This window comes from Anguilla rostrata, chromosome 4 (assembly GCF_018555375.3).
Source record: "Anguilla rostrata isolate EN2019 chromosome 4, ASM1855537v3, whole genome shotgun sequence".
Taxonomy (NCBI): domain Eukaryota; kingdom Metazoa; phylum Chordata; class Actinopteri; order Anguilliformes; family Anguillidae; genus Anguilla; species Anguilla rostrata.
The window spans coordinates 9,181,886-9,202,077 of NC_057936.1; the positions used below are offsets into that span (position 1 = coordinate 9,181,886).

At 41.8% G+C, this 20,192-nt stretch overlaps 2 protein-coding genes across 3 annotated transcripts in view; one reads left to right on the forward strand and one right to left on the reverse strand.

Moving 5' to 3' along the window:
- The first annotated feature begins 1,087 nt into the window (after window positions 1-1,087).
- cavin4b (caveolae associated protein 4b) lies at window positions 1,088-9,867 on the forward strand. The gene is made up of 2 exons (XM_064330486.1): window positions 1,088-1,911; window positions 7,160-9,867. Exons 1-2 carry the CDS (start codon window positions 1,543-1,545, stop codon window positions 7,808-7,810), a joined length of 1,020 nt encoding a protein of 339 aa, XP_064186556.1. The 5' UTR covers window positions 1,088-1,542; the 3' UTR covers window positions 7,811-9,867.
- A 508-nt stretch (window positions 9,868-10,375) lies between these two features.
- Window positions 10,376-20,192, reverse strand: part of dnah5l (dynein, axonemal, heavy chain 5 like) — a 63,833-nt gene continuing 54,016 nt past the window's right edge. For both annotated transcript variants that reach the window (XM_064330483.1, XM_064330484.1), the window contains exons 68-77: window positions 19,473-19,744; window positions 18,020-18,184; window positions 17,184-17,451; window positions 16,280-16,401; window positions 15,612-15,959; window positions 14,598-14,786; window positions 13,749-13,881; window positions 13,040-13,248; window positions 12,483-12,704; window positions 10,376-11,194 (exon numbers count right to left, since the gene is read on the reverse strand). In XM_064330483.1, coding sequence (XP_064186553.1) covers window positions 10,970-11,194; window positions 12,483-12,704; window positions 13,040-13,248; window positions 13,749-13,881; window positions 14,598-14,786; window positions 15,612-15,959; window positions 16,280-16,401; window positions 17,184-17,451; window positions 18,020-18,184; window positions 19,473-19,744 — 2,153 coding nt within the window. In that variant the 3' untranslated portion in view covers window positions 10,376-10,969. The remainder of the gene's footprint in view (window positions 11,195-12,482; window positions 12,705-13,039; window positions 13,249-13,748; window positions 13,882-14,597; window positions 14,787-15,611; window positions 15,960-16,279; window positions 16,402-17,183; window positions 17,452-18,019; window positions 18,185-19,472; window positions 19,745-20,192) is intronic.

The window sequence follows — 20,192 nt, forward strand, 5'->3', positions numbered from 1 at the left end:
CCAGAAAGAATACACCATTTTCTGTGAAGCCATTACACAATATAGGCAAGGTTAGACATTACACTATTACAAAATGTGAACGCATAGATGCCTGACATAATACTGATAGAGATTTTACTCTTCCCATCCAGTTATTTCAGTCATTTTCTGTGCAGTCTGACATGAGATGAGGGCTGGTACATCAGAGCTCATGAGGTCCATTGCACATTATCAGGCTACGCCAATGATCTTGTTAAAACCCACTCTCTGGGTCCTTCTACCATGAAGTCAGGAATTGAAAGTTATAACAGACCAATGATTTCATCCACAAATGTATACTTACTGTTATTCAAGAGAAAGAAAAGGGCAACCAAACTATTTATTAATCCAAGCCACGTTTCATAAATGCTATGTGTAGATTCCAGTACAGAATTACTTTATGCTTATTTACCTCTATTCACCTGAATGTGATTACTTAAAAATGATCCCTTAAGCGTATGCAGCCTATCATAACACAGACAATTGCTAGAAGAGTGATTTCTGAGCTCACCAGTGCTTTTTCTTCTTAATGATGTTCCAAACAGTTGATTTTATTTTTCCTTATTTCTCAGCCTCATAATGGCTTCCTTGGCTTTCATTAGCACAGATCTGGTCCTCATGTTGACAAATGCCAATAACAGACTAACAGACAGGCAAGGCAATCAAAAGCCTGGAATCAAAGTTAGAAACTGAAGGCTCTCTTATACCTCTCTTAAAGAAGTAATTGAAAATGGCAGATTAAATAGAAACACCTGTGATGCCATTTGTCCCAAACATTATGGAGCCCTGGAATGAGGGGACTTTGTATAACAAGTGCCGTCATTTTTAAATGGTGAAAATACCCTTAAAACAGAGAATGCACACTTTAACCACACGTGAATTGTTCAGTACAGAGTACAGAGTACCGAGCCAAGTCAAGAAAAAATATGTCTTTGTCCCAAACATTATGGAGCTCGCTGTGTGCGTGTATACTATATCTGTACATCTATGTGTCTGTGTGTGTGTGCATTGGGACATGCATACATGCACATATTTCTAAACTAATTAAAGTGCAGTGTAAAATTGAAAAAATGAATGAATCACTCAGGGTGTAACAGAGGGGGAATGGAAGGGGGACTTCCATTATTCCAGCATCCAAAAGTGTCACCTTACAAAAAGTATTTTTAACCATGAAACATGTGTGGTGTCAATGTTGCACCCCTCTCTCTCCCTCTCTGCGCTCTGTGTGGTATTGCTGCCTTCTCCGATCCGACAGAAATAAGCAGCCCGCACTGGGGCAGGTGGTCTCCACATTATTTCGCTGCGAGTCCCAGCGAAGCTCCAGTCGCAGTGAGATCCTCTCCAGCTCTTATCTCCTGCGCTCTGCCACACTGGATCTGGGTCCACAGCTCCGAGAATCCCAGGCTGGTGAGAGTCCGTGACCCCGGGTTCTGTTTTTTGCTGCTGAAGAAAAAAGGAGGGTGCTTTCAGAGAGCGCTGTGTCTGTATCTTCACCTGGATCGAGAGTGGTACTGAATCCCAACCATGGCGGACAAATTTGAAGTGTCAGGCGTTGAAGATGAGACGGCTCAGCCCCTGAACCTCCTGTCCTTGCTGGAGCGGGTGGCGGGCATCATCAACGAGGTGCAGGCGTGCCAGCAGCGCATGGAGGAGCGGCAGCTGGAGCTGGAGGGCAACGTGAAGAACATCCAGTCCGAGGTACTCAAGCTGGCCAAGGACCACACCAACACCAGCAGCACGGTGGACAAGCTGCTGGAGAAGACCCGCAAGGTCGGCGCCAACATCAAGGACGTGCGGGTTCGTCTGGAGAAGCAGAACCTGCGGGTCAAGAAGGTGGAGACCACGCAAGGGGAGCTGCTAACCAAGAACAAGTTCCGGGTTGTCATCTACCAGGTAAGCCCAGCAACTGCCTACAGCAACTTGAAAAAGAGTTTAAACAACAAGGCCAAAGCAAGCCACTCATTAAGTTGTGTGTAGGCACAATGCATTAGGCCTGCAGAATCTTCTAGAAAGAAACAAGTCAGTTACAGTCTCCCAGTTTATCACAAGAGATTCATCAATGTTAAACACACGAAGACAGATAAAATGTATTTTTTCATTGCATGTGGAGACTATTGTAATTCCATGCTCAAACAGTTCAGTGCAAAGGATTTAACCACAATAAGGATACAGAATAGGCTTTTCACTTTGGCCTTTGGAAGGTCCTTGTGCAGGATACAATCCTGAGCATTACACAGTAAGTAAAATGGAAGAGGGACATCGTGAGGAATCCCCTTAAGTTCTCTGAATATAAATGCTTTGAAACTGTTGTTCGTAAAACATGGATGGTGCACAACAATGTAAATAGGGCAACCTGTGTGTTTAAATATGTTTTTGGTGCAGCTCACATAACATGACTGATAGGAAAAGAAGCACAGGACTGCGTTGTGGTAGAATGCTTCTCATGTGGTGGAGCCTGAATGGAGCAAGGTACTTTCCCCAGTAGACCAAGAAACAGCTGATGGGTGGAGTTTGTCAGCCTTGAAAGCAGGCAGCTGCAAGTTCCATCCATAGTGGTCCAATTATTCTTAGCACATGACTTTCCCTGCTGCTACTGTCAGGGACACGTGATGAACTGCAGTCCAGAAAAGGGGTTGTGTGCTGCCCCTATGAAACGTAATATGCTACAGACAGCCAATGTCAGTTTGACAAGGCAGGCTCGCCAGCCAACAAAGTTCTACTTTGAGTCTAATCTTGGCTTGCTATTGGATGCTTCATTCCAACTGCTCACAAGGGTAAGCAGGCAAGCACCAATGCAATGGATAGTTAAGTACTGAGAACCAAAACAAAATTTGTAAAATAATTTTAATCCCTGATTTTAATTACAAATGTTAATATGACATTTTCCATTGGAACACAAAAGATTGTATCTTCTGCTGGTACAGAAAACATTTGTTGTAATCACTTTTAGAATATTAAATGTCAAGGATGTTCACAGATTTGTTTTTTTTAATTTATTTCACAAATTTGATTTCTTTCATTTGATGTTTTATTAATTTGGAATCATATATTATAAATATATCAATAATCAACTTAAAATATTAAGTAAAACCAGTGCCAAGGGTGTAGTAATAGGAATTCATTCTGCATTAAAGGCCTATGATTTACGCTTCACTGGCAAATAACTGCAAATGTAATTGAGCTTTTTTTGGAGCGAAAGGTCATTATGTAATGCATGCAACATTCCGTATATTATACTATGAATCTAACCCCTGAACACTTAATACAGGCAAATTTTCACCTTTTTAGCATCTTAATGCAAGTACTTGTCAATTTACTGCTGAGCACAAATAAAGATAATATATTTTCAAATAACAAACATGCTAATGATTCTTAGATTTTTAAACATCTCTTCAAAGACAAATATTCTCCATACTATTTTCCAGCCGTACTGTAGAAGTATTGTAAGGCGTTTCGTTACAGTGCGGCAATGCTCACATGTCGCTGTTGTTGAAGGAAAATGAACACTCATCCAGTGTACTAAATAGTAGGCAACAGTAGGCAAGTGCACTGATTCAGACATGGCCTAAAAGTACCCAAATTCACGTTGTGCTATATTGCAAACAATTACATAAAGAGAGGTTTAAAAATTTTGTCCGATGATCAAATGACTTAGGTGTACAAATACATTACATTACATTACAGGCATTTAGCAGACGCTCTTATCCAGAGCGACTTACACAACTTTTTTTACATAGCACTTTACATTGTATCCATTTATACAGCTGGATATATACTGAAGCAATGCAGGTTAAGTACCTTGCTTAAGGGTACAACGGCAGTGTCCTTACCCAGGAAGCGAACCTGCAACCTTTCGGTTACAAGCGCAGTTCCTTACCCACTGTGCCACACTCCGTCCAAATAGACTCCTAATTGGTGAAAGTGTGGACACATGGCCATTAAATTTGGTAGATAATGAAGAATTCAAAGACAAAGCAAATGATAATGAGGCAAACCTGCATTGTGTTAACTTAACACAATGACTCTGGGATTGCAAGTGTGGTTGGAACAAAAACCAACATACACAAGGGTCCCCATGGCAGAGTTTTGGTACCATTGCTTTGTAGTGAATAACAGGGGCGTTCAATCTTATCCGGTCGATGTGGGTGCAGGTATTTGTTTCAGCCCAGCATGTTGATATCTGATTCTACTAAATAATGAATCTTGGTCTTCAATCAATCAATCAATGTAGAATCAGGGGGTGTGTCTGAATCAGCGGACTCACCTACTATATTGAGTATGCTAATTGAGTATACTTTCTTAAAAAGTTGTTAAGTAAAAATACCCAGATGTAATACTTGAGTGGTGATAGTATTGGTAATGAGGCAGTGGTTTGTAGAGGAACAGGGAGTTCGTTCCACCACTGGGGAGCTAGGGTGGAAATGCTCTGTGGTAGGGACGTGTGAGAACCATTTACCTGGATGGCAGGAGGTGCAAGTCGCCCTGCTGCCACAGCTCTTTGCAGAATGAGAGGCAGTCACTACGGTGCCATCAACCGTGATTGAGAGCTTGGTTAGTAGGGAGGTCTTGTAGGGGATGAACAGCAGTTGTCTATTCAATTGGTTGTCTTACTTTGCAAGTTGAATGGTCAACCACCTACTCACGGTAATAGGGTGACGCAAATGAAAATCCAATGTAGTTTTTCCAATTGCAATTGAAATTAATAAGCAAATGAAATTAATTAGCCTTTTTGCATTTTTATTTGAAATAAAGAACCGGATTATGCTTCTAAACCCGTCAATCAAAATGTGATAACAAAAACATGAGCCTTTGCAGCACCTTCAGTGAGGATGTCTTGTGAGAAACCTCACTCAAAAACAGAAAAACATGTAGGCTAAACGTCACATCTGTCACATTCTCAATTCTTAATCCCTTCCTATCCCTCAACATGCGCTCAAGAATTATTCTTGAAACCTTCCAAACTCATCCAATGAAAAAATATAGTTGTTTAGGGCACTATGTGGCTCTTCTTCTCTCCATGATTCTGTGTGATTCACTCGTTGTTACGAACACAGGCTCTTTTATGTGGACGTGCAGGTAGCTTGAGCGGGAAATCCTTGGTGGACAGAGCGAGTTTATAACCAGCAGTGGGTTACCAAGTGAATGTGTTTTAGAGACCGACAAGATCGTTTAAGGCATTCAGATTAAGGTGTCACCTTAATGAGCGCTACTGATTTCACTGTGAGGAAATGTTTTGTCAATTAATAGTTGCGCACATTGCCAACTCGGGACAGAGCCCTAACAGTGACTGTATGTCTGTATTTACAGTAATTGGTAAAATCTTGTGAGTGGCTTTGATTTGATTAAATAATGTAATCTGACACATTGCAGATGACTTGATCGTGCTGGAGAGGTAGAGCTCAGTGACTGGGGTCATGTTGGTGTGAATCATGAAGCTGATTCCTGCTTGTGTGCCTGTTTGCTTTGGTTGTGTGCTGTGTCAGCACTCTAGGGTTGAACTAGGGTTGTTGAAAAAATGATTCCAGTTGTTTCCACTGTGAAACTTCTCTCAGAAGCCGAATTTTGGAAATTACCATTGACCCAGTATGAAAAGCTAATCATTTCCATTCTGCACTGTCTGTTTTATACAGTTTTATGTTTTTTTCATCCTTATAAAGGGTGAGAATAATTTGGAGTACAGTATGTGCAGAGGTTTCTCAGGCTTTAATTCTGTTTTTACTGTTTAGCTACTCAAAGGTACAATGTAACGATGCCCAAAACCTTAACCGCGACTTTTCAAGATGCAGAGTTGTTATTGTCAATGTTAATGAGAAACCCCCTATGTCCTTTTAAATTCTTATGAAATAGTTAGCAAATATAATATCTATTCTACTTTGGCACGTTACAAACTGCTGCACTCTCAGTAACTATTACTATTTCGCTGTATTATTTCAGTAATTACAGAGATATTTACAAAGAAAACTTGAATTGGATTAAACATTTAATTGTGGTCAGTGATTTAATGGGTAACTCGACCCAATGTAAGGGGTCTCTGATCCCTGGACTGAAAGGGAGATCAGTGGGTTTAAACCTGATACTGTGTGGAATTGCACATTCACTGGGTTAGGATTCAGGGCAGCAGCCAGTGAGATGACAAACTGGAAGACACCTGCTCTGCTAACTCAAAACCCTCCTTTTATTGGTGCGCAGATAAGTCTGCTCTAGCCGCAGTATATCATTTTCTGTAAAATTGTGGATCGACACACTTCTCAGCATCATGTTTTTACATTCGTTTTTCAACTTGCACGTTGGAATCACAACTAATTTGGATTCTGAAATGTTTTTTCTACAAAATACCTTCCCTAGAGCCTTGCAGACACTTTTAATCAGTAAAGCTAGAGCCCAATTCGACAGGTTGATTGAAGTTTAACCAATTGAAGTCTCTGATGGTTCAAAACAGCTGACTTTTTACCCATAGGCAGACTTTATGAACAGTCAGTTCATGAGAATGTCTGTATTAATAATGAGGCTGTGTGGTGTACTCTTGTGATTAGGGAGCTTTCAAATACTACGGACAAATCATATCTACCATTGTTCTTAAGGGTACAGCAATCCTTGAGCACCTCTTTTCAACCACTGCACATAGTATTTACATCTATACAGTAAATACCCTGGCTTAAGATCATATGATTTTCAGAATAAAAGCCACAGAATCTAAGCTGCCTCTGCATAGCAGGTAAATAGTCCAGCAAAGATTCAGGTGCAAATACACTATATGACCAAAAATATATAAATTATATGATAAGACAATATATTTTTAGGCATTTTATTCTATGAGCACATTTCATTTTATATATTGTGATTTGTGATTTATATATATATTTATATATAGTGATTTGTCGTGTGAAATATTTTGGCATTTTTAAGTTACAGCAGATTATTATTATTATTATTATTATTATTATTATTATTATTATTGTGCATTTACAGTTACAGCCCTGCGATAGATTGGCGGCCTGTCCAGGGTGTATTCCTGCCTCTTGCCCAATGCATGCTGGGATAGGCTCCAGCGCCCCCGTGACCCTGCTCAGGATAAGCGGGTATAGATAATGGATGGATGGACGGATTTACAGTTACAATTGTGACTTTATTCTCTCAACAGGGGGATAATGAGATCCCCTCAGTGCCGGCTGCGAAGGCGACGAAAGGAGCTGGAGCAGAGGGCCCTGCCGACGAGCCGGACGCCATCGATCCCCCGCCCGAGATGTCGTCAGACGAGGAGTACATGGTGGTGGAGGAGGCAACCTCGTCCACCGCGGGCCGCCTGAAGAAGACGGGCCTGAAGCGCATCGAGAGCATCAAGGCGACGTTCTCCCGGGAGAACCTGACCAAGACCAAGGACAGCCTGGGCTCCAGGGTCAACCGCCTGGGCGGGCGCATTGTGACGGCCGAGCGCAGGGAGAAGATACGCCAGTCCGGCGAGCGGCTAAAGCAGTCCGGGGAGCGGCTCAAGGAGTCGATAGCGAAGAACGTGCCGGCCAAGCTGAACCTGAAGAAGGAGAGGACCGTGGCGGAGGGCCAGGAAGGGGCGGAAGGAGCCACGGAGGGGGCCGCGCCGGTCCCGCCTCCCAAGGGCCGCAAACCCAGCCCCGACGTCACCTACACCGAAGTGGCGACCGAGGGCAAGATGGAGGGTCCCGTGTCAGAGCTGACTGGTGCCCGGAGAGTGGACGAGGGCAAAATGCAGTTCGGCGACGAAGGCAAAGGGGAAGGGGCGGAAGTGCCGATGTATGACATGAAACAGCTCTCCTAAACAACTGGAGCTCCCTATGAGGAACAAGAGTAGAGCGACACTGCTACAGTGAAGTTCCAGAAGAATGGTCTGATTTTCTAATTTTCTAATATTACAGTAACCCCATTTCATTTTTTTTTTTACATACTGACCACTGAGCTCAAAGGAGTTGTAGTGTTAGTTTTTCTTTTTTTTAGGTTTTTGGAGTTGGGTGCAGTTGGGTATAAAGAAAGCAGATAGGTCAATTAGAGACCTGGGAAGAGGATTTTATGGTACCGACACAGAAGAGTTTTGTTATTGGAAAATTGGAAGTAGCACAACAGTTTTTTCACTCTTATTTTTACATTGAAAAGGATATAAACAAAATAACTGAGTGAAGCTATTGGAAGATTTGTGAGATTTTTTTTTTGTGGACTATTTTAACATGAACTGGCGTGGTGTTGACTGCCCAGTCATTGTTGTTGACTGGCTGACCACGGAACAATAGAGTGGATTTCAATCTTGAAGCAATCATACTATTAAATGAGAAACTGCAAAAATAAGGTACTGCACTCATAATGATTAAAGTGTAAGAAGGCTACGTCTTGTTGTTGAAAAGATGTTGAAAAGCAAAGTGAAGTAAGTGATATGAATAAAAATAGAAATGGATAATTTAAAGCAGCAGGTTTGTATCTCATGCTCATTTCTGACAAATAATCCAATACATTTAATTTTTGTTAATATAAAAATGTGGCTATAAACTATAAACGATCTCTGTCAGCTGGTCTCTGAGGAGTATCTTCATTTAAAAAAAAGAATAAGACTTTGCATTTCTACAAAACTACAAAAAATGGATTAGGTTTTTCCCATAACACTGTAAAAGACAACAGCTGTATTCTATTCTATGTGGTTGTCATATTTTACACAGTACTATGTGCTTCTCTGAAGGCAAGTTTTGTCAAAAATATTTAAGTTTATTTGTAAAAACTTGCAGTGAATTATGGGTAATTGTGTTTTAATTGTCAGTGCTTTAGGTACCACACAAAAATGCAACTGCTAGTTTATTCTGTATTATTGCACAGTGTTTCAAAACACACACATTAAGTACGCTTGCTGCACTACATAGGGAATTTTGCATGATTTTGATTTAGCATTTTGTCCAAATATCTTGCCTTTCAAGTGTCTGAATGGACGACTAACCACTTTGCAGCTAAAGTTTAAAACTATTTCTAAACACAATAACAGTTTACAACATTTTTTTGTAACCAATATTAATTTATTGCATTGAATCAATGAATTTATTTTCTGTTTGCTAATTTTCACCTTTCTTGTTAATAATCAGACATTAACCACAGTGATTTGCATGCAATTTCAAAAATCAGAAATGTAAAATTGAAGATTATTATATTATGCGTAAATTTAATATATTTCTGCCACCTTTGTAAAGACTACAGTTCATTTAGCATGGTTTCGATTTGTTTGATGTGATCATATTTAATCTAGCAGAACTCTAGAAGCAAGGTGGAAGCATATTTTCTTTTTATAGAGCAGCTTCTGAAAAACTAATGCATTTTCTTTTATGTTTTTATTTATGGAAGAAAGGAATATTACTTTTAAAAATAAACAGCATAAAAACAATATATTTTGAAGTCATGATAATCTCAAATTTAATCTGAAGAAAAACAAGTTTTCAACTTACAAAAATTCAAAGTTACTCACATATATAAAGAATAGTCTATAAGTCATTCATTCAAATTAATAAAATATAAGCATGATATCAAAATTAGGCCGAGCTATAACTATATTGGCTATCATAGCTCACTCACATTATACAAAGTAGTGCACAAAGCAAGGACACAATGTTTACAAATTATTTCAAGTAACTTGGCCCTATGTGCACAAGCGCACACAGTACATTAATGGGGGAAATATATGTCTGGATAGGTTTGTAAGATTCAATATATATATTTTAATAGGCCTAAATATTTCTAATTTCTTGCTGTATTAATTCATTTTGACTTATTTTTGATTTTACAATCGGTATCTTATTTTCAAGAACTTGTACATTTTGTAACATAAACCTGACAACCAAGTAGAAACATTTTCTTTCTCGGGTGTAAGTATCCATCTGTGGTTTGAAACACTTTATGCAAGCCCCCTGGTGGCCAGGATGCCATTCTTGCATTATTATTCAATGTGATATCAATGGTTCACCTTAAACCATCATAAGGGCAAATATTGTGATGATGTAATCGGGCAGGAAAAAGAAGCATGAAAAACACAAAATACCCCCAAGTTTTGGCTTTATTGTGTAGATGTGAGAAATGTGTTAATTCTGTCAGTTCACGTGAGGTGAGAAGGTACAGAAGTTAATGTTCTTAAGGGCTGGGAGTCTGTGGTCCTTGTGGTCATTTCTCACCCTGAAAAGTGCCAAACTCTCAGTGAATCTTGAATCCTTTATAATCACTCAGTAGTCGAGGGTAAATTCTGAATAATATTACATAATCTTTGTGCAGATAATGAAGATAGGTGGAATGTTTGCTGCATACTTATCAAAATAATATCTAAAGGAAAGCCCAGGTTATATCACCAGACCTGATTCATACAGAAGGTAAATTTATTTATTTATCAGATGTATTTTCATTGCAGTTTTTCAAATAATGTGGTTGGGTTAACTGTTCTAATAGTTACAATATTTTGTGTGCAAGAAGGCTTTGCACCTTTACAGAGTACACAAAGCAACCTCTTCAAAGTCCAGAAACAAATGTGCAACACGGATATGAAGACAGCTGGAACTGACTTACAGGCATTATGAAAGGGAGTCACTATGACTACCAGAAATAGATATCCAATTCCACAATCGCAGACAGCATAATGAAATTACAGCCACTTTTTAGCCTCCCCATTTGATAAGAGACATGAATTAAACAATGCTGCATTAATTATAATTGAAAATATTTAAAAGACGTATAGTATTTGTGTGCCTAGAAAAAGGGCTTGAAAGAAATGAAAGAAAACAACATATTCCTGGCATTAATAGACTGCTATATTAGTGCCATGATTTATATATGTGTCTATGACAATCCAAACACAATAACTGAGCTGGAAAAAACGAAAACAATTTTTAAAAAAAGGATTCCTCAACATAAAAGAACAACATTCATATATGACTGACCAGCGATGCTTTTGGGGAGGCAGGTCTCATTTGGAGTCGCAGAGCAGAGCCACTCCCCGCAGGGTCCAGTGCTCAGGGGCCTGCGACGTGCGGAGGAACAGGGAAAAGATGTAGGTGAGGTCGGTGCGTCGGGGTTTCTTGTACACGGGGCAGGTGTACAGGCTAACCCCTTGCTGTTGACGTTTGGGATCGGGGGGCGAGGAGGTGCTGATGGCGTAGACGTGGACCACCGGAAGGGACGTGAACAGCACCTGCAGGGAAAGCCGATTATGCCGAGATCAGACAGTGCAGTATGTGCATTATTACGCCCTAACAGTACCTGTTGTCAATTGATTACTCGACTCAAGATTTTTTAGTTCATAACAGATGCAGTTGCATTGTTTTCAGAAAGCCTGGCTTTCAGTCTGACAATGACGTTACCATTATAGGCTGAAGGAATACTCAGCACCTGGTCTCAATGCCATAGCCTTGTGGTGAAATATTCATTTTCTTTAGCTTGGAGTCATTCCTCTAACATGCATTTAGATGCTGTAGTCACATAACATATGTTCTATGCTGGGTCTTCATTCAGAGCTTTTTTTGCATCCACGTAAAAGAAATCTCTCGCTTTTGTCCACTGAATAAGATACAGTGCCCTCTCTCTATTATGCTCCTGACCTGGGAATATCAGAAGAGGCAGTTCAATGTACAGAACATCAGTAAATGGCAAGGGTCTCATAAACCCCCTAAAACGAAACACTTTTTTTTTTTTGAGGGGGGGGGGGGGGGGGGTCAATGCAAAAAAACAAAAAATAAACACATGGTAGCCATGTTTTTATCATTTTAGTAATGCAATTTGTGTATGCACTGTTTCTAACAATGTTCTGTTAAAAGGCAAAAAGCATGCTCTTACCAGTGATGGACCAAAGCTATTAAATGCATCAGCCTATCAATGCATTTACTTACTTTTTTTGTACTAGTGGTGACTGCCCACTGATTTTTTTCAAATTTCAAGCACTTGTTACTGCCGTTACAGTTGCATTTGCATACCAAAAAATAAAATGGTTACTAATTTTCAACCGTTTCGACCACAGACATAACGTGGTCTCTTCTGAAAGGTTCCCATTGGGAGTTTGAATCACTAAATATTACTGAAACAAAGTAATAAAACAAAGTAAGCTCAAACACAGTGGAAGTTTTTTATCTCGACCAAAAAGATTTTTTTTTTTGTTGTGGATACAGATGCTTGAGATTGTGCCTGGTGGATTTGGTAACAATTTAGACTCTCCAATTAGCCATCCCTGCATGTCTTGGACTGCGGAGGATATGCAGACTTTCAACCCGACTTTCTGCTATGAGGCTACTGCACCACCATGCCACCGATACTATAACCATAGATTTGATGATATTACATTTGAAATATTCCTGGTTGGGAGGCTGATGCAGCAGCCAAATATATCTACGTATGTGTGTAAGTATCCCTAACTCTCGCAGAAGTGCTAACAGAGAAAGCAACAGCAAATGGTCATTATTAGAATTTCACACTCTTTTGACACCAACCTTGGGAGACGACTCTGTGAGCTTAACGTTTCGCCTGTCCCACCCAGCGCCGTCCAGAAACAGCCCATAGATGTAGACTCCACCTATGTCCGCCGGTGGGGGCCCCGTGACATCCTCCCTCATCATCCTGGTGACATCATTGTGCAGGATCACAGTGTCGAGAGCCCAGCCTTTGGACAGGTTCATCCGCGTGGTCTCTTGGCGCATGGCTGTCAAGAAACCCTTACGAAACCAAGACACATAGAAGAGCACATGACACAAGAAATGCAAATTCTCAGACGACACAGTGCAAGAACTGGGTGGGTTCTCACTGGTATGCCATCCTAGTACTTGTGATTTTGGACTGTCCGATTACTAGCACTTCTTACTGAAATGGTACCATTGGAACCAATTAAATACTCTCAAAAAGTGCAAACCCCGCCTTCTGGTCATACTGGCAGGCTCAATTACACCAGGCAAGATCAATAGACCACAGAAAAGCATTTGAATCCAAAACAAATACGCATTTGACCCAGGTCTGCGTACGGTACTCCCTGACCACCATCCTTTGCCCTTACCTGGGGATTAAAGAAGCCAGTTAGCCAGAATTGGTTGGGTCTCCCGCTGAAGAGCCAGGCGTGGAACTGCTGGTTTCTCTCCAACAGCTCTGTAAACCAGAAGCCCAGCGTTGCCGAATCCCAGGAGACCTTGTGCCACAGCCGGGGGATGCGGGCATCGTACATGTTGTCCAGAGCATCCCTCAGGTCTTCAGACATGATGATGGTGCCTGGAGGAGCAGTAGCGAAAAACATCCCTGTTAATCTGGGTGCTTATTTTCAGTATAACCCAATGTCAGGCAGAATTAAACCAAGGGGGCTCATTTCACAAAAGCAATTCGTGAGGATTTCACTCGCAGATATCTCGCAATATCTCGTCAAAACGTGTTTCGCGAAAATGCATCGCTTGTGAATCGCAAGTAAAACTGCAACAGCTACAGACCTTGCAAATATGGTGTTTCCTTTGATATTAAGGAGATGGAGGCCAGGCTCCAGAAAGAATCTTCTGTGATTGTGCCCACCTTTTAGATTACTACAGAGATAATGAAAGCTAATGTCCCAGAGTCAGTAAACAAAATGAAGCTGAAAGGAGTTTGGCTATTTCAAGGCAATGATCTAAAGCACGCCAAAAACAACCATCAAATAAATAAAAGATTTAGGTGTTGGAATGGCCTTCACGGTCCCCAGATTTGAATCTATGGGGGGAGATCTCAAACCTTCACAGACTCACCGTCGATGGCAAGTTTGAGGTCTGTGAGGGTAATGCGGACCCGTCCAATGATGCGCTGCATGCGGTCGATCTCCTGTCGTAGGAATATATTCATGGGCTGGAAAAGCCCCATCTTCTGAAGCCGGGCCTTCACCTGAAAATATTCAAAAACAACAGCACTATCATAGCAACATCTGCTTGCAAACAATTACAACAACAGCCCCAGGTAATGATTCACCATTTAATTTCCCCCCGTGAAGTACATCTAAATGGAATCCATCAAACAAAAAGACTGCAACTCCCATTGCATTGGGATGGTAGTTATGCCACCCCACCAAGTTACAGCTTGGTGGGGTGGCATGCCCCATACCTATACAGCACTGACAGATTGTGAACAATGTGAATGTGTCTTGAATACCACTATTCTAAAAGGGTAAGTCTTGTATTCAGTAGTATGTATTCAGGGGGAGTTTACCTCATGCAGTATGTATTCACAGGGAGTTTACCTCATGCAGTATGTATTCAGGGGAGTTTACCTCATGCAGTATGTATTCACAGGGAGTTTACCTCATGCAGTATGTATTCAGGGGAGTTTACCTCATGCAGTATGTATTCAGGGGAGTTTACCTCATGCAGTATGTAGTCAGGGGGATTTACCTCATGTAGTATGTATTCAGTGGAGTTTACCTCATGCTGTATGTATTCAGTGGGAATTTACCTCATGTGTTATGTATTCAGGGGGAATTTACCTCATGTGGTATGTAGTCAGGGGGATTTACCTCATGTGGTATCTATTCAGGGGGATTTACCTCATGTGGTATGTATTCAGGGGAGTATACCTCATGCAGTATGTATTCAGGGGGGATTTACCTCATGCGGTATGTAGTCAGGGGGAAGTTTCTCCAGCATTTCGTCTGCCATCCTCAGCACAGCGGCCTCGCGGGTCTCCCCTCCCCCACTCCCGCTGTCCTTCGGCTGAATGTTGACGATGGTGCTCAGCGTCTCATTGGCCATGTTGGTCTGATAGGTGATGTCAGCATTGGGATGGAGCCCAAAAACCTTTTTGGAAATGGAAGCAACAGCAGTATGTTGCTTTCATATGGCTTATGTTTATGTTTTATGGACTATCACGTCGGGCAGATAACAATGGCTGAGCGATTTTGATTTAATACCAGTTATTCATTAAATGGGATTTTTCATTTCCTTGTCCACATTTTCAAAGAGTCTGAAATTAATTATTGTTTATTACAGGTGTGTCCTTTACAGACTATTATTAAGTAAGTGAGGACTGCAGTTCTGATATTGATGGCTGATTGGCTTATTTAACAATAAATCAAGTAAAGATTCAGTGTTAGAGAGGCATAATTATTGAATTTGTGATACATATCCTAGCATAGGGAAATGCAACACAGGCAAATATGGTTTGTCACAAGAGTGGAGAGTGCATTGTCATAGACAGACAACTACAAAATAAATCAAAAGGAACAAGATACAAGAGAGTGATACAAAGTTAGCAACAACTTGAAATATATGGATTGTAAACTTTAGCACTGTGCTGTATAACCCACATTTGCACCTGGGTGGCACACAGGGTCATAAACATCATGTTTATAGAGTGAAATGTTAAATGGTTTGAGACGGCACAGCATAGAAAAGCACCCCTGAGATATGCCACTCTTTCGTTGTGTCTAAATGCAGTTTTTTATGCTGAGCACCAAGTGCAGACACAATGAGTAATATTTTTTAAATACTGACTGGGGGGGGGCTGTAAGTCCTGACTGGGGGCTGATCGAGAAATTTCGGGGCCCATGGTGGACTATACCAATTTGGTAAAATGCAAATTTTTATTCATGCCATTTTTCTTGATTGTTGATCTCCCCTCACCTCTGGAGAGTCCACGAGGGGCAGGGTGTCGATATGCTGCAGGTAATCCTGCACGCTTTTCCCCCTGGGGATGACGTAGCCCTTGTAGAAGCAGAACTTGTCGCCGAACATGCCCTCGCTGAACCAGACGCGGGCGAAGGTGTTGAGCAGGCACTTGTCCAGGTCGTCCGTCACCCGGCCGCCGTACTGCACCTCCCCCAGCATGTAGCGCAGGCAGCTCCAGTTCACCCCCCTCTTCACGTCCATCTCGTCGAGGTGGTTCTGCACAAACTGCACGCTGGACGTGAAGTCCGCCTGGTTGAATTCGTACGGAATGTTCCAGCCCAAAGGGCCAAATTTTCGCCTCTCCTTTAATTACGGGGAGCAAGGAAAATACATTTTTAGAGCTATTAATACAAAGCAACAGTAGCAGAACTTTACAAATCCTGAATAACCTGCTGCACTGCAGTACAGTACATGAATTAAAGAATACGTACATAAAACACTACACATTATGAAACACGAATTCAGTCTTTGAAGGAATAAACTGTTAAAATGTTGAATTTTTTTTTGCAGCAAACTTCTCTAAAAATGTACAACAGGCTTAGACAAGCGCACATTCACAACCCTGGGTTGAGATAACGACCGATGATGAGACAGAGTATCACCCTACTTCCACACAGTCAGACCTGCACGGTGGTGTGAAGGAAGGCCACAGCGAACAGCAGGGGTTTCCACTGTGGCAAGTTGCTGACGTCCAGCTGCTCCTGAGTCACGCTGTTGTACGTCCTCTTCAGCCCAGCTTTCACACCTTGGAACAAAAACATCACATTACATTACAGGCATGTAGCAGATGCTCGTATCCAGAGCAAATTCCATTGTATCCAATTATACGGGTGGATATATACTGGAGCAATGAAGGTTGAGAGTACCTTGCTCAATGGTACGCCAGTATCCTACCGGGGAATCAAACCTGCGACCTTTATGTTACAAGACCAACTCCTTAGCCATTATACTACACTGCCGCTCACAGAGAATAATACAGAGGATACAGAGAATAATGCAACTGAGACAATTTCATCTCAAAGAAGCAGAAAAGTTTTTTTTTAAAGCCATGTTATTCCCATACACTATACAAAAACTCAGTTCATAAAATATGTTTGTGTACCAAATTATAGATATCAAAATGTTTCCAACTCAACTAAGCTTTTACTAATGTGTTTCTCTGAAGCTAAACAAGACCTATTTGAAAGCTCACTATGTTTTTTTTAATGCGTAGGCCTTTACAAATCCTCACTGCTGATTATGTTTAGTTATATGACAGCTACCATCTGAAATGACCAAAAAATCTGAAAAAAACGAATCGCAGAAATGGCAAAAGCGTGGAAAGTCACAGAACTGTCAAAAATGGCAAAAATCATGGCAACTGTGACACCCATGACTTCCGTGACAAACACCAAGCCGTTGTTATGCTGTTACACTTTTTAATACCATTGTTAGTCCCTGTAACAACTGTAGTCCATGGATTCTATATTTCCCAAATTTGTTTATTATTGACAAAAATTGGTCCGCAGCCTAAATGCAGAGGCCTACCTTGAGGAGGCTCATTAGTGAATTTGATGGAGGACTGCAGCAGGTTGATGGGAAACTTCGGGTGCACCTCGGTGGTGACCCACACCCTGAATCCGTCGTGCATGCTCTCCGACACCGTGACGGTGTCCAGCAGCTCGTCCAGGAAGTCCAGCCCCAGGTGACAGTTCTGCAGGAGCAGCCAGCCTCCGTCGGCCATGCTCTGAGACAGCAGCCGGCGGGCATGCACCTCCTGGCCCTGCCCCATGGAGATGGCCCGGCACGGTGTGTTCTGAGGGGGGGGGGGATAGCGATATCTGTCCTTACATTTCACTCACAATGAAATCTAGACAAACAATGAGTACAATGACAATTTCTTTTTAAATTGTTTGGCAAGTTCGTCAAGTCCTGAAAATGAAAGGTTATGACAACTGACTTGTATACTACTACTACTACAGCTACTAATAATAATGATAATGCTAATAATAGTAATAATCACCACAACAAGCCAATTAGCCCACACCTTTTTTTGAATGACTAGTAATATTCCTAGAGTAACCAGTGCAACATAGAAATTTCATATAAAAACAAAATCACAAACAAAGCTTAAAATACACTGTATTATAACAAATACAATAGGACTATTCAACCCCTTTAACCAGTTTGAAAAACGTTCAACAATCATTTGAAGGAAAACACAAGGTGAGTCCAAGGCACTGAGACTAATGGCCTTAAAGGGTGATTGGCCTGGCTACAGGAGGACATTATACATCTCGGTAATTTGTGACTCATGACAAGGCCATGCTTAAGAGCCTCAATGAATCAACACGTTGGATTGTACATGCGAGCGCTCAGCACACCTTGCTTTTGGCCAGCCTTTCTATGTTCTCCGTGGGGTCAGAGCCCATGGACAGGAAACAGATCAGGGGAGTCCTTTTGTCACTCTCTGACCACATGGCCTCCATGTCCAGGATGACACCCTCGGCATATCTGCTCCCCAGCGACTCAGCGATGTAGTGTCGGGCCTGCAAAACAAAGCCCCGCCACTGCTTAGCTGCCAGCGCGATGGAAACCATAACAACAATGGAGAAAAATGGTATGCAATTACCCTGAAACTTCTCTCTAAAGCAGTGGCTTGTAATTCAGGGGCGGGATTCCGACTTGCCACTTGTTTTTTTTTTTTTTTGTAACTGATATGTGCTTTCTTTGATGTGCTGCAGGTAGTCATGGAAATATACTGACAGGCTACTAACATGTGGTTTGCCAGTATCTCAACAGTGAGTAGGTGTGCTGTTGAGGGGCTAAGGGGGCGGATCTGAACTCAGAATCGTTGGCTATGCAAGCTGTCAGCTGTCATGCTAATTCCAGAAGCTCTTTTTATAGCTGCCTCTAATTCTGAAAGACGAGACAGTCGTCTGTATCTCTACATACATAAATGATTATAGCCCCCATCCGCCTCTGCCAAGTGCCTCCCCCTGTTGTCACGGTAACGAAGTTAATGAGCTTTTCAAGTGATACCATATAATTTCGGTTTGGATTAATAATAATTTGTGACTGATTTATCATACATTTTATGCCAGCGGAGTGGGTGGATTTATCAAACTCTTGTTCACCACAGTCAAATCAACTGTTATTTTAGAGAGCAATGCCTGCTCACATACGTGAGGCTGTTATGGGGTTCCAGAGGGTACCGCCCTCAATGGAATTAACACCTGGAAGTGGAATATGGCTGGGAAAAAAGATATATTCAATATTGCAATTTGGAGAGGAGGTTTGGTGCCATCTGGAGAGGTTTTGGGCCCACCTTTGGGAGAGCGCATGTCAAATTTTACAGGCTTGTTCAATCCTCTCCAGACTTTTATCCTGCTGTTGTATACATAAATAAATCTGGTTTTGTCCTCTGTCGGAAGTACATGTGATCACTTCAGAATAAAGAAAAAACTATTTTGGGATTTTGCTGTTGTTTTTCAGAACAAATAAGTCCTGCATGCTTCTCGAGTGAGACAAATGTGTTCTTTATTTCAAGCTTTGAACCATGTATGTACTGTATATAATTTCAGAGATAATGGACTTTATTTAAGGCAGGGGGGGATTCTTACAAAAAGCCCTTGGTTTTAAGTGTGGTTTAAGGGGGTTAAAATTCTTTGAGTTCCTTGAATTAAAATTGAGCTGCCATTCTCAAAACTCAATAGAATTATATCAGTCCTGCTTCTGATGACGTCCCGTCTGTACAGAGTGATTGTACAAAATGATGCTTGGCTGAGCCACAGTCCAACCAACCAATGGGACATGGCGGACCAACACGCATCTCACCTGGGCAATTGTGCGGTCAGGGCACCAGCTGCGGATCAGCAGTAGCTTGCGGAAGGTGTCCAGCTGGCTGTCGTACCCGTCAGGGATCGGGGCCTCCTCCGGGGCCTCCTCGTCAAACCAGGCCTTCCAACTGCGGTCGTTGCGGGCCACCTGTCCCAGGAGTTGGGTGAACGGATACAGGCTGGACAGCTGCACCAGGTTCAGCCAAGTCATATCCAGGATCCACCTCCTGGGCTTGGGCTCCACCGAGTTCAGGTCAAGGGAGGCCCCGCCTGTGGTCAAAAATGGCATCAGTAATCAAGTTATGCTACAGAAGACAACATCCTATATTAAAATAACACTGTCCTTGTTGATTGAATCCGGGCCAGTGTCTGGTGAAGGCTGGCCAGGGGAGGATGGGCTCCCCCCGCTATAGATGGGCTCCTCTCGAGATTTCTTCTTCATTGGGGAGTTTTTTCTCGCCACAGTTTGAGGGTTTTCTCCCGACTGGGAGTTTTTTTTTTTTACCTTATATACCTGCTATTTGGGGGTTCAGGCCTGGTGTTTGCTCTGTTTGATCTTATTGCTCTGTCTCTTGCCTTGCTACTCTGTAAAGTGTCTTTGTGACAGTTTTTCTGTAAAAAGCGCAACACAAATAAAATTGAATTGAATTGAATAAGTGTGTGACTGATCACTTCACTGGTGCCTTAGATGCTGGTGGGAACGGAGACAGATTTGTGG

Excerpts from the sequence above, each read along its gene's own strand:
- cavin4b (XM_064330486.1), top strand. The coding sequence starts at position 1,543 with ATGGCGGACAAATTTGAAGTGTCAGGCGTTGAAGATGAGACGGCTCAG. Across the intron at positions 1,912-7,159 it reads TCCGGGTTGTCATCTACCAG|GGGGATAATGAGATCCCCTC; the intron begins GTAAGCCCAGCA and ends TTCTCTCAACAG.